Source organism: Podarcis raffonei, chromosome 1, assembly GCF_027172205.1.
Source record: "Podarcis raffonei isolate rPodRaf1 chromosome 1, rPodRaf1.pri, whole genome shotgun sequence".
Lineage (NCBI taxonomy): Eukaryota > Metazoa > Chordata > Lepidosauria > Squamata > Lacertidae > Podarcis > Podarcis raffonei.
The window spans coordinates 52,410,386-52,425,107 of NC_070602.1; the positions used below are offsets into that span (position 1 = coordinate 52,410,386).

Here is a 14,722-nt window from a genome sequence, read left to right on the forward strand (position 1 = left end):
ATGTGAAATTACAGAGCTATGAGAAACTGAAGTCTAAAGTAAGAGATTGGCTTCATTATTACCAGATAAATGAAGTATTTAAACAGGACAGGAAAATTGGCTTCCAGGTGGAAAAGTCAAAGTTAGAAACAGAATTGTTAGAACCCAATACTAAGAATCTGTCAAGAATGTACAACTTGCTGTTGAAATGGAATACACAGGATGAAACGGTTAAATCAGCTATGATTAAATGAGCACAGGACATTGGACATGACATTATGTTTGCTGACTGGGAACAGTTATGGACCACCGGAATGAAGTTTACGGCATGTAATGCCCCAAGAGAGAATATTATGAAAATGATTTATAGGTGGTACATGACCCCAGTCAAGCTTGCAAAAATTTACCATTTGCCCAATAATAAATGCTGGAAATGTAATGAAACGGAAGGTACTTTCTATCACCTTTGGTGGACGTGCCCAAGGATTAAGGTCTTCTGGGAAATGATTTATAATGAAATTAAGAAGGTGCTTAAGTGTACCTTTCATAAGAAACCAGAGGCTTTTCTCCTGGGCATGGTGGGCCAATTGGTGTTAAAGAAAGATAGGACGTTTTTTATGTATGCTACAACAGCAGCAAGAGTTTTACTAGCAAAGTATTGGAAGACACAAGAACTACCCACGCTGGAAGAGTGGCAGACGAAGGTGATTGACTATATGGGACTGGCGGAGATGACGGGCAGAATCCGTGACCAAGGGAAAGAGACGGTGGAAGAAGATTGGAAGAAATTTAAATTTTATCTTAAAAATTGTTGCAAAATTAGTGAATGTTAAAATGTCATGGGTAAAGCATAGCAGATTTGCAGCGATAAATGATTGGATAAGAGGAAAGAAAAGGGTTAAAGAAAGGGATTTATAAGTAATTTAGATCAGGGGTTGCTGAAAAAGTTTAAAACAGGGATGCAGAAAAGGGAGGCATGGGGAAGTCGTTGAAATTGGGTATAAGAAAAAAAAGATTATGAAATTATACATGTTTATATGTTTGTTTGTTTGTGTATTGTTGTTTGTAATGTCTTATAATATATGTTGAAAAACTAATAAAAATTTTATAAAAAAAAAAATAAAGTTGCCACCTGCTTAACTTTGGAGGCCCTTCTCTAGATGCCTCAGTTTTCTGTGAAGCCAGGAATGTCTCGCTTAGAATTCTGAAGTACTGTACTTCTCTATCAACTGTAGTCGATATTCCTGCATGCCTTGGTCTCTAGTTCAACTGCAGCCCTCAGGCAGTACCAGCAAGTCACTTAAAGTAGCATTTATCTCTTTTCACTCACCAGACCCAAGAGACAGCGGATCTCATTGACTGCTCCAATGCAGCCCAGGAACCCCATCAACATGGTCACAGCACCGACTCCAATGAGAATGTACGCCCCAATCTTCAGCGATGATGATGAGGTCTCTGTGGAAACCAGAAGAGAAATGGACACAAAGTGAAGGAGGATTCTTTTAACGTTGGTTAGCTCCAGAAAAACAAGACTGCTCAGAGCCACATGCGCTTCAGAGAGCTAAGAACTTCAGGCCTAGATAATCAAAGGCCACGTGAAGGTTGCTTGTGATGGAGGGATCCACAAATAGGCAGTCAGAGAATTGAAGTGGGGTGATGAAGGAGAGAAGGCTGCATAATAGGAACTGATGACTAGGCAAGCAAGAGGCACACAAAAGAAGACTTTATCCTGTCTTTGCTCTACCCCCAGAGTCTAGTTAGCTGCTCCCAAAAGGCTCCTCTGAGACAACTGCTAAGTTGCAAGGTAGAATTGGTCTTTGAAGGATGCACATCTTCTAAAATGCAGCCACCAAACCCCAGTTATCCCCCTCTAACCCAGTTCAGCAAACACCCTTAAAAAGGTAAGGAAAGGGAACTGCTTCCTTGCCAAATAGTAGTGCTGGTGGCGTTCATATTAGCTGACTGGGTGGGGTGTGAGAGAGTTTGCATGTTGCATCTTACTGTGGGATCACAAGACACTTCCACTGATGGTTATGCAAAACTTCTCACATGGGGCAGTGGCAACTAACTCATTTGATGGACCCAACCTGGCTGCCTTTCCAAATGTACAGGGCAGGGGTTGTCAATGGTGTGCCCTTCAGATGTTGCCAGACTCCAATTCCAATCAGCCCCAGTCAGCGTGGCCCCTGGCCAGGGACGCTGGAAGCTGTAGTCCCAAAAACATCTAGAGGGCTCCACCTTGGTGAACGCTGGTATAGATAGGCACTGAGACAAAGCCTTGGAAAAAGAGACTGTAGCAGAAAGGCACAGCCTGGGCTCAGTCTACAGCACGTCTTGGATTTTGAAGGAAAGATCCTCAAACCTTGTTGGCAAAAGGCTCACAGTTTATATTCCCTCTTGCGCCATCTTTTTCCTCGTTTCTGGGAAAAAAGCCAGATAAGCACAAGGGGGGGGGGGGGAGGCCTCTCTGGCAATGGATTGGAATGCCCTGCTGTGTAAAGTTCCTTCCCAGACTTTGTTAAGGTTACCAAAGCAAAAATAAAAAATAAAAAGAGGGGGGAAAGAAATGAGAAAAGGGAGGGGAAAGGGCTTCATCTGGGATCTCAAGGAAGGAAGCAGAAAAAATACTGCATACATGCAGTGAGATTACAAGCAAGAAAGGAACAGGGCTGGGGCAGGAAAGGAGCCCGTATACAGAACACTTCAAGTCCTTGGCAAGCAAAATCAGTCCATAGGCTCAGCGTGGGCAAAACTCCTTTTGACTGATCAGTTCATGCAGCTATTAGTTTGGGTTCTAGACCACAGGGAGAAAACTAGGTCACAAGGCAAAGCCTCAACTGATTCTGCAGTCTAAAAATGGCTGCAAGCATTTGTTTTAAAAAGGGGGGGACTTGGTTTAAAACACACTTTTCAGCATAGCCCTTTCTTGTTATTTCTCCCTTGTGAGTAACACTGCAGCACTGACCCAGATAAAGAACGTGGAAAGTGGAAATAGCATGCACAACTGCACAGGGAGTTTTTTTTTTAAGGAAATGCATTAGCTTGGCAGTTCCCCTTTACCAAATCTGTCCCTCAGACTTTTGCTGAGGTGAACCAAAGTTACCAAGCCTTGGAGAACTTTAAGGCTAATGCTTTCTCAGTGGCGTAGCGTGGGTTGTCAGCACCCGGGGCAAGGCAAGTAATTTGTGCCCCCTAACGCGTGGATTTGCGCCCCCTAACCCTAACCCCCAGATGTTGCGCCCAGTGCGGCCGGCACCCCCTGCACCCCCCACGCTACGCCACTGTGCTTTCTGTCTGACCTGACATAGCCTTCCAAGAAAGAAAAGGCTGATTAGCAATAGAAAGCTCTTCTAAATCTAGCAGGAAGCCACCTTTGCTTTGGACTATGATCTGAAGGGGGGTTGCTGTTCAGATGGGCTTCCCTTTACAATTTAGTAAGCACAACATGGTGTTCTCTCTTGACAGATAAACACCCAAGGAACAAATGCAAAGATAAGAAAAGCAATCTTACGCAAAACTGAAATGAAGCTATTCTTGTCAACCAAGATCCATATTCCGAAGCCCAGGATCACAGCACCCAAGATCTGGAAAACAAGTTTTGGTTACTGAAAGCAGATTGTACAACAGATGTATTTCTTATGCTACTTTTACACTAGAAGAGTCTTCAAAAGCATCTTATGCAACAGCACAAGTTCCCTCTAGTACAAACCTATTTTTCTGAAAGGGACACATTGATGCTTCTAGGAGCAAAGTACAAAGATAAAATCTATCCCAGCTGGCCCTAGTATTTAAGCTAACAAAGTTTACCCAATTCTATTTTTCTGGGTATTTCCTCCTATCTATTACTGAAATATTATCTACCTCCAACTTACAGTAGTTTCCAGCTAGATATAAGTAATTCAGAAGCCTTGAGCTATGTGAAGCTGTCAATCAAACTAAAGCAGTGGTGGGGAATCTGTGGCTCTCCAGATGTTGATGGGCTCATCATCTGTCACCACTGGTCATGCTGGCTGGGGCTGGTAGGAATTGGAGTCCAACATCTGGGTAGCCAGGTCCCCCAGCATCAAACAGCAGCTCTTTTAAGTCCCCCATTTCTAAACAGTGTTAGGAGTCCTGCCAGCACACAGCAGATTCGCTCCTAGTTTATATGTTAGGCATGAGTTGCCTAGAACAAAGAATGGTCTACTTAAAGCATAGCACCAAGCATCTTTGCTACACTTAATTTAGAACAAAAAGCAAGTTATCGGTATTATATAGCCTGGTTTGTTTGTTTTTATTTTGCTTTGCCATAACAAGTCAAGCAAAGTGGAAAGACAAAAGAGCTAAACTAAGCAGTCTTCAAAACACAGCTTCAATGGTTTTTATTTCTTTCATAAAATTCATAAAAGCTATCTAAAAAAGGATGGCTCGAAAGCTAGCAACCTGGACATCATTCCCACTGAAGTGGTTAACCTGCCTAAGGTTTATTGCTTCAAACTGACTGTGGGGTCTGACAAGACTGAATGTTTTTCCATACCAAAAAATAAACTAAAATCACTCCGCATAGAGAGCTAAATGTCAGGGAGAAGGCTAGGCTAAAACACAGTTGGAGAGGAGCACTTAATCATGCAGGCCTCCACATGAAGTATGAAGCAGTAGGTCCCAGTCCGACTTGCCAGAGACAGCTGCTTTTAAAAAGGCAGACTAATTGGAAGGTAGCTTGCCATACCACTCAGGTTAAGGTGTATTATAACATCTATTTCTGCTGCTAACATGCCACCAAGACCCCTGTTAGCATGCCTGTAGCGAAGAGCACAATAGGACCAGTGTGTCTTGGTATAAGCAGAAAGAATACAAGGAAACAGCTGAATAAGGGCTTGTATCAGACTTTTTTCCTTTTTTTTACATCTGATCACACTTTAATAAAGAAACAGGAAGCCTGTTCTGCTGTGCATCCTCCTGTGATAAACACACAGGCTAAAAATTTGCCTACAAACCAGAATTAAGTGAAGCCACGAGTCGTGCAACAGTCATATGGCAGCAAAACCTAAGGCACAGAGCCATCAGTTGGCAAGCGAGCTGCAAACACGTCGCAGTCCAACAGTGTTCCGTCAGTGGGAGCCAACTGGCAGCCCTCATCCTCGGATGAGAATGGGACAATAATCCCAGGGCCATAATGCAGATTTGATCTAGCAAATCACAAAGCCAACCTGGGGCAAGGAGGATAGGTCTAGAAAATCTCTGCAGACACCTCTGCCAAGGCTGAATTCAAATGGTCAGGGCAGGGACTTGCCTTTCCCCAAGTTCTACAACAACGAGTAGGAAACCTCAGGCCCAGGGGGCAAATGCACCCCTTCAAGACCCTCTATTTGGCCCTCAAGACTCTTATTTATTGTCTTTATAGCCCACCTTTTCCTTCAAGGCTAGCCTGAGAGACAGTGACTGGCCTAAGGTCACTCAGTTGCATGGCCGAGTAAGGATTCAAAAGCTGGTCTCCCAGATCCTAGTCCCAAACTCTAGCCACTACACCACACTGTCTGGCTTGCCAGGCTATATTCCCACTCTGCTATCTCCAGACCACATCTTTTACCAGCCCTGCTTTTGCCCTGGCTGGAAGTACTTTTGCCTGGCTGGAATACATCTTGCTTGCCTGGGTGGAGGACAGAGAGGGGTAGCTGGAGAAATGAGTCAGCAGTACAGAGATAAAATTTACGTTGGTTGCTCTGCTCAGGTTGGACTCTGGCCCTGCGCAACATTGGCATGTGGGTCCCAGAAGGTTACCCAGAAGGAAATACGGAGTGGAAAAGGTCCCCTGCCCCGCTGCTCTGCAACTAGAACATCCAGATATTTTTATTACACAATGAAACTTTCACAGACAGGACTTCTGTGTGTTACAGGTTGCTTTCCACCTGGTCAGCAGTAAAGGAAAACAAGCGCATGCCGAACACTTTATACTTAACAATTAAGTGAGACTTCCATGGCACACTTGAATATAAATAGCTCCTATAGTAAACATTGAAGAACAAAATAATCTAACAGTACACAGCATGCAGACCTATTTGCTGGCTAGAGGCCAGTAATTCAAAACCTCCTCCAGAACTTTAGAGTGTTTTGAGAATAATCTGGTACACAGGATGTTTATTATACCCGCTTATGTGAAACAGACTGTATTCTGTTAGGGCCTCGCATCAGTCATGAAAGGATCATTAACATTGTCAGCAGAAATGCGGAATTTCCCCCGACTGCCTCCATGTTGTTGCTACAAAGTACAGAAAGCCAGACAAACTGCAAAAGTGATGGTTCCATTCAAAGAACTGCCAATATAGTTCACCTGCCTCCAAGGGAGCTGTGGAGAAGATGCAGTCTCTGTGAAGTTAACACTGGAGCTCAACAGTGACAAGGTGGCATTGGCAAAATGGGCTCCCCTTGCTACAGTAGACACAGGGAGAAGCCTAGGGATAAAACCAACCTGCTCATACTTAAAATTTAGTTCTCTTTGCCAATAAGACATTGCAGCAGCAGTCTTGCTTTCCCTCCTGTATTATCTCAGCTCTGGCAAGTGAATTATGACCACCAGGTAGCAGCTGTTTACATAGTGAATAGTTTTCTGTGGAGCAGATCTCCATGCAGTGGAAGCTCCTCCTAGGGGAAAAAACTTATTCCAAAGGGAGAGCTTGTGCCAGCACTGGCAAAAACAGAAAGCTTATTAGGGAACCATGTGGGCATCCTATTACAAAAGCCACCAAGTTTTATACATGTGAGAATAGCCTAACCTTGTTTGGCCTGCCATTTATGCACAGGTTGAACTTTAGGTTCCCAAAGGTTCAGATGCCATAGAACTGCAGAAAAAGCAGCTCTTTCCGCTGAGGGAAAAGGTAGTGGAAACAAAGGAGGGTTAGAGGAGTCTTGAAGAACAGATGCTTCCTGTCACCTGTGGTCTTGCCAGAGGAAGTCCAGAAAAGTCTACTGGGAGAGAATTCCAACCATCTACCCTTCTGAGCGCCATTTGCTTCAGCCAGCCATCTCCCTCGAGAGACTTTCCACTTCTTTCTGTGCAAAATGTGGGAAAATACTTTGCCGCTCAGATCTGGATTTATTCAAGCCAAGCAGCTTGGATCTGCCTCCTGTCAGCTCAGAGCCATCTCATCAGGGCTCCAAGAACATAACTTGGCTTTACAGGCTGCAGAGCGGGAAGAGAAGGGGGATGTGGAAAGCCTGGAATCGGAGGAAGAGTGAAAATATCCACTTTGCTGAAGTGCTGTGGCAACAGGGAGGCGAGCAGGGTTACTGCAGGGCAAAGCTTTTCTGCAGCCCATTGTAGATGCATAGATTCGCCGCTGCCACCACTCAGATTAAGTTCCCTTTAGTGCCTCTCGCCCTTTGTCTTCTTCCCTGAAAAAGTTGCTATAGAGACAGTTAACCTGCACTCTTGACAGGGCCAGATCAATTCACCTGAAGTCTCAAATCTAGGCTAATTCACACTTTATGCAGCAAGTATGTTTGCTGCACACCGACACACGTCAAAAACACTGCAAAACATGGCACAAATATATTTATCTGCATAGTTCTATTATCATGAGATGCGTGTATCGCCTGCTTTCTCCAAAGGAGCACAGTTTAATGGGGACAATTATTGGATAGTGCAATCATTCTTCCCATTCACCTCTTCAACTACATTCAGGGAAGAAGCTGCAATTCAGATGAGGTCTGGCCACTGCCAACCTTCATGTCCTGCCTGGATGGTATTCCACCAAGGAATGCCATGCATGGGACTCCCCCTCCCCCTCTCTCTTGCACACCCCACACCCAAATCTACTTCAGAGGGTTGTGGAAACCCCCAAAAGAAACATAAAGTCATGCAGGGTGAGGAGGGGAAGCCTTGCTTTGCAGGTGGAATGCATTCTGCTTGCACAAGGAACTGCTTTGAATACAACCGCTTGCTTCCCCAGGAAGACACTTGGAATGAAACATGGTACACATCATTTCCCCCGCCCCCACCCCCTTTGCTAGTGGATGCCAATGAAGCACAGAAGGAAGGGGGAAATAAGAAACTCTATTTAGCACCACCAAAATAGTTTAACGGATTGCACACAGACCAGGCAGTGGCCCAGAAACCCCAGAAACTTGCGGCAACATAGCTTCAAATACTTTAGTATTTGTACAGGAATGTCTTCCATCCCTGGGAGCCAACCAACATCCCACCTCAAATACCAGCTGCAAGTACTCCAGTAATGCTAGAAGAATTCAAGTGCCCAAGCATGCAGATAAAGTCACTTCCTTTCCCCTGCTTGTATCTCATTTCAGAAAGGGCAGAAACCGTCTTTAACATCAAGGGGTCAAAATTACAAATATTCTCTGAGCCAACAGAAGTAGAATTGTAAAGCTGGAAGGGACCACGAAGGTTATCCACTTCAACTCCATGCAATGCAGGAATCTTTTTGCCCAAGGTGGGGCTCGAACCCACGACCCTGAGATTAAGGGTCTCATACTCTACCAACTGAGCCATCATTTCCGACAGTCAAAAATGGATGGAACGCTGTCTCTTGTAGACCCAATATGAAGTGATGCTGCTATGGAATAACAGATAGCATATTGCGTCCTGTAGTTCTAGCTCTGCTATCCAATTCACCCCCACTCAGTCCCCCAACAAATTCTGAAGATGAAGCCGGACTAGTATTCAATGAGTTCTGCATCTTTAACTGTGTGTTTAAAGACTTAGCCCCACCTCACTGCAGAACTGGATCTTAAAAGAGTCTTCCTCCGCATGCTAAAACCATCCACGACCTTTGGTCCCTGGCAGCCTTAACGGGAAAGCCGATTGCTCGGAGATGGAAACAAAGCATGCAGCTGGGGGGTGGGGGCTAGCGGAGAGAGCAAATTGAAAACCAGTTCCAGATGTGCCATCTGGGCAAGCCTTCCTGCTTGCAGTTTCTACATGGCACATGGTGAAAGAGTGGCAGAGGGAGGGGAACTCAGATTCACAACTGTTTGAGAAAGCAAGAACCTTAGTGATGATTTAAACACAACCTGGGCGTGGGGGACATCCCGGAACGTCTAACAAGGGCATTGCAGTTTGTATCAGTGACGTTGCTTTAGATGCCAGGGGAAACATGTGCATCTCTCTTGTGCACAGGTTTCACATGGATTCGGCACTCGCATCTTGAGGCACCCTTCACACATGTCAGAATGAGAGTCTCTCTGCTGCTGCTTTCTTTTTTAGGATCTGAAGTCACCCTAAAGTGGTAGAAGCACCAAGCTAGCACACAGCTTAATCTTCAGGTGAAACACAGAGTGATGGGTTCTTACATTTGGCTGGGAGGGGTGGATGACCAAGAATACACCGTAACTGCCAAGGAAAGATATTTTGTCTGGTGTAATCTACCGTATTTTTCGCCCCATAGGATGCACTTTTTCCCCTCCAAAAATGAAGGGGAAATCTGGGTGCGTCCTATGGGGCGAATGCAGGCTTTCGCTGAAGCTTGGAGAGCTAGAGGGGTCGGTGCTCACCGACCCCTCTCGCTCTCCAGGCTTCAGGAAGACATCTGCAGCCTAGGCAGGGAGGTCCCGCAGGGCTGTCTAGGCTGCGGATAGCAGCCTGTTTCCCGGAGCAACGGGCGCGCTGAAAGCAGAGCGCCCGCCGCTTCAGGAACACACCCGCAGCCTAGGCAGCCCTGCGGGACCTCCCGCAGGGCTCCCTACGCTGCGGATAGCAGCCTGCCGCCCGGCGCCAAGAGCGCCCTGAAGCAGAGCGCCCCGCGTGCTGGACAGACATCAGCCAGCCCCACAAGCTCGGGGGACAGCAAGGAGGCGCAGCGCTGCCATCCCGCTGTTTCTCGACCTGGTTCGGCTTCCCCGACCTGGTTTTGGGGGGGAAATAAAGGAAAAACATTTTTCCTTTATTTCCCCCCAAAAAAACTAGGTGCGTCCTATGGGACTGAGCGTCCTATGGGACGAAAAATACGGTACTTCTCTTTTTAACCCTAGAGGAAAGAAAATACGGAACGAAGAGGGTCTCATGGATGAAAGAAAAAAGGTATGTTCTACAACACTCCAAGTCTAAGGGTGGAGCATGCAAGTGTGAAGAAGAAGAGAAGAAGAGTTTGGATTTGATATACTGTTTTGTCACTACCCTAAGGAGTCTCAAAGCGGCTACCATTCTCCTTTCCCTTCCTCCCCCACAACAAACACTCTGTGGGGTGAATGAGGCTGAGAGACTTCAGAGAAGTGTGACTAGCCCAAGGTCACCCAGCAGCTGCATGTGGAGGAGCGGAGGCGTGAACCCGGTTCACAAGATTACAAGACTACCGCTCTTAACCACCACACCACATTGGGTCTCCTAATTGTGCGAAGGCTTCTCCTAATTTTGGTTCAAGAAATACAGACTGTATCTCATCGATAGTGGTGCTCCTAAACAAAACTTCAGAAGTAAGGCCAAACAAGTTAAGCCAGGAGCAACGCCTATGCTCTAACCCAGATAAGGCAGCAGTGAACATGAGGCCTTTAAGAGAAGCTCATGTAGAAATGTATCCCCTTCACCCCATCGTCTTCTCGCTGGACCAGGTGCCTTCAACTATGGTTCTTTGGAGCTGATCCATTCAGAGGAAGGTGGAGGATTCCAGTTAGCATCTACATTTATACCTCCACCAGAGTAAAAGACTCAGCAGATGCTCCAGATGCAAAAGAGAACTAGAGCAGCAGTTCTCCAAAAGACACCAGGTGTTAAACGTTGCAGATAAAAGCTGGAGAATAAGAACACCATCTGTACAAAGGGAAGAGTCTTTTTGAGTTCAAAACCCCAGTTCCTTTCAACACAGCATTTCCTCAAAGTTGAAACGTTTCCAAATACAGCTCACCAAGTCACCAGTCAGTTTACAAATAGGAAGTGCCCAAGAAGAAACTTGTGACAGTTCACTGTCAGTCTGGAATTAACTCTAGATTGGGAGATTGTGTCCTTTGAATATATTGCACAACATTAAATGCATTCTCCCACTGAAGCAGAACACTTTTGGGGTTCTTTGAATGTCAAATCGTTAAAATATGCAGTATGCACGGGAGAAAAGAGAAGCTATAAGGGACTTGGTATTTTGAGCACTGCAGACTTTAAAAACACAAGGATTTGACATCTTACAGCTGCCAATTAAATTGCTACAATTGGCAATCATGTCTTAATGGAACTGCCAGGTATGGATGTTTCTGCATTAATTTGCAATTTTTAAAAAGGATATGGATTATAGCTTAGAAATATTTCTCCCAAAATATGCATTTCAAAAAAACATCGTTTGATACATTTTGAGTCAAAAACTGCCAGAATATTCAGGATGTGCAAACTCTGATGATTAACCAAGTTCCAATCGGCACATCAGTCTGGGAGATGTGAATCATATCAGTTTATTATTGAAATTTACAAATAATTTGAGTTCTTCAAGCCTCTTGGCTTCTAGGTAGTAGGCTTCTGAAAGTGACAAATCTGATGAATTATCAGGGGTCAGTACCTGCTATTATTATTTCTTGAGGTGTTACAAACACCAGGTGCTTCATATATATATATAAAGTTTTAAAAAAACAAGATACCAGAAAAAAAGAATGAAGGGGGAAATGGGAAGTGTCCATATTAATTGGAATATGTGTTGCAAAATAAGTTTGATACACTAAAAATATATATGGTTTAGCTCAATGAGAAGAATAAGTTATTAAGATGAGGCCCTTGTCAAAGTTGATTTCATTGACCTTGGCTATGCATATTCTTCAAATGTTATTGAACACAATACAGACTTCTTTCCCAACCAATTCATTTACCCAAAGAATTGTATAAACCATCCAATAACCAAGATCAAAAGGTGGAGTGGCCTCAGATACAACACTGTCATGAAACAGTATTGAATATTGACAAAAGACAGGGAATGAAGCCGGGAGAAAGGTCAGCTGAACATTTCGACATTAACACCCTGCTGAGAGAATGGCTGTTCTGGGGGGAAAGAATAAAAGGATAAAAAATGTGAAGGGGAAAAAGAGGTAAAAATCAAGAATTATGCTGAAGTGTGGGAGCGGGAGGGGGGAAAACATTAGTCACAAAGATAATCTATCATTTCATCTGTGATATATGAGGGAAAGGTTTTACGGTAGATAGAACCATTAGTGATTTCTTTAATGCATAAGACTTATCTTTGAATACTGCAAGAATTAGGTTACCAAGGACAAAGCCTACTCCCATCCCCCACTAATCTACGCAATCGGGAATTTGGTTTATAAGAGCAGAAGGGATGGAAACTAGTAAGTTTTGAAAAATATATTGATCAAGCGGCAATTGAGTAAAGATCCATTTTCTAAAAACATATGTAGGGTCCTCTGTAGAAAGAGAGGAAGTTGAGAGTGCCCAACAACTGGCCTTTTTATTTTTTTGCACTAACAACAAAAAAGCTGGACTATCTATATACCGAACATCCCTCTATTTTTTTGAACATGGTCACTAAACAGAATTTCTATAAAATTATGTACTGAAAGGATTACACACCTAGGTGTGTTAACGGAAAATGGCTTAAATGAGAGGTTGCCAACATGGTACCTATACTGTTTCAGTGGTGTAAATTGAAGCCCGGGTATTCAATGCATGCTTGGTGGTCATGTAGTGAGATTAAGCAGTTTTGAGCCTTAGTGAAAAAAGTTATTCAAGATGCAGTAAGAGGAAAAATAGTCTTTCAGAGTCTACAATACACGAGTTCCATAGAAATTACAAACTAACATTTTTATGTTTAGCAGCTGTGAGAATACTTCCAGCAAAAACTTGGTACTCCTCAAAAACTCAAACTTTGAGTTATTAGTAATTAATAAAATATCCCCCCCTTGAAGATTGCACAACTGATCTGTACTCAGGAAGATCATGTGCATTTCAATCCTTCATAGAGGTTTGGGATATATTTTGCTTTGGGGAAAATGTTATAAGGACAGTTCTTGTCTTGGTAGGGGCTACAGCTAGCTACTGATATTGGGAGCAGGTGGCGCTGTGGTCTAAACCACTGAACCTCTTGGGTTTGCCGATTGGAAGGTCAGCAGTTTGTATCTGTGTAATGGGGTGAGCTCCTGTTGCTCTGTCCCAGCTTCTGCCAACCTAGCAGTTCAAAAGCACAACAGTGCAAGTAGATAAATAGGTACCACTGCAGCGGGAAGGTAAATGGAGTTTCCGTGTGCTCTGGCTTCCGTCATGGTGTTTTGTTGCGCCAGAAGCGGTTTAGTCATCCTGGCCACATGACCGAGGAAGCTGTCTGTGGACAAACGCTGGCTCCCTCAGCCTGAAAGCGAGATGAGCGCTGCAACCCCATAGTTGCCTTTTTCTTCACATTACAGAACTATACAACTGATACGCCCCAAGGGTGACGTTACATGTCTAGCAAACACTGCTCTGGGAACCTAGGCTGCTCCTTCTGTACTGCAAGGAGTGTTTGCATGCACACCCTATGATAACCAATGGAGAAGACCTCCTCCTCCAATTGCTTTTTTCTCATCTGGGTTCCAAAGTATATGTGCCACATCAATTCAAGAGACGTTACTTAACTGACTGCAGGAAAAATTAGTGGGTGGGGCAAAAGCCCACTAACAACTGCTCCCCTCCTGCTAGCCAGGAAAGATGCAGCAGCCCACATTTCCAGGCCCACGTTAACTAACAGATGTCTAACTTAATAGTTTCCATTACAAAATTTTGGGTTTTAATAGAGACTGTGTGTGTGTGTGTGTGAGAGAGAGAGAGAGAGAGAGAGAGAGAGAGAGAGAGAGAGAGATTTAGAATTTTCCATCCATGTTCCCCTGGTATTCTGGAACCCCAAAGTACCCCTTACCATGTTATCTTGGCCCTTCAAATACAGCCGTACTTCGGAAGTCAAACGGAATCTGTTCTGGAAGTCTGTTTGACTTCCAAAACGTTCGGAAACCAAAGCACAGCTTCGGAATCCGCTGAAGAACCCATCAGACGTTCGGCTTCCAAAAATAGTTCACAAACCGGAATACTCAATTGCAGCGTTCGGGAGCCAAAATGTTTGAGAACTAATACGAATATATTTGGGTACTGCTTGTTCACAAATTATAGAATTGTAGAGTTGGAAGGAACCCTGAGGATCGTCTAGCCCAGGCATGGCCAAACTTGGCCCTCCAGATGTTTTGGGACTACAACTCCCATCATCCCTAGCTAACAGGACCAGTGGTCGGGGATGATGGGAATTGTAGTCCCAAAACATCTGGAGGGCCTAGTTTGGCCATGCCTGCTCTAGTCCAACCCTCTACAATGCGGGAATATGCAGCTGTCCCATATGGGGATCAAACCTGCAACCTTGGTGTTATCAGCAACGTGTTCTACTATGGTGGTTAAGTATACCAAGGGTGTGTAGAAGGTAGACTGTTTCTAGCAGACTTAGCGCTGGAATTATTGCAAGCAATCCTGGGACTCTGTAACTTTTGGTCTGCTCCTTCAAGAAACTTAAAGATATGTATGATCACTTAATTATGGCATAGTTAGTATTTGTTAGGTGATCATGAACACACATTCCTCCTTTGTAAATTTAACCTGTTGGTAAAGGATTATAGTTTATGAAGCGTAGCCCAAGTGAGACTGATCAGCCAATCTGTTGTTGAATCAACTTTCTACACTCTGTTTATCATGAAACAAGCAGGAAATGAAAAAATTGCCTGTTTGCCCAGGAGATTTTTATCCAGCCTTATCTAGCTCACTGCTAGATTTTTCCCATGATTGTGTACAGTACAGCAGTATTATAATTTA

General features: G+C 44.3%; 1 protein-coding gene across 4 annotated transcripts in view; it reads right to left on the bottom strand.

Moving 5' to 3' along the window:
* The window catches only part of CD82 (CD82 molecule), a 65,422-nt gene that overhangs the window by 16,202 nt on the left and 34,498 nt on the right, over positions 1 to 14,722 (bottom strand). For all 4 annotated transcript variants that reach the window (XM_053387456.1, XM_053387471.1, XM_053387464.1 and 1 more), the window contains 2 exons: positions 3,491 to 3,563; positions 1,310 to 1,434 (listed from right to left, as the gene is read on the bottom strand). In XM_053387456.1, coding sequence (XP_053243431.1) covers positions 1,310 to 1,434; positions 3,491 to 3,563 — 198 coding nt within the window. The remainder of the gene's footprint in view (positions 1 to 1,309; positions 1,435 to 3,490; positions 3,564 to 14,722) is intronic.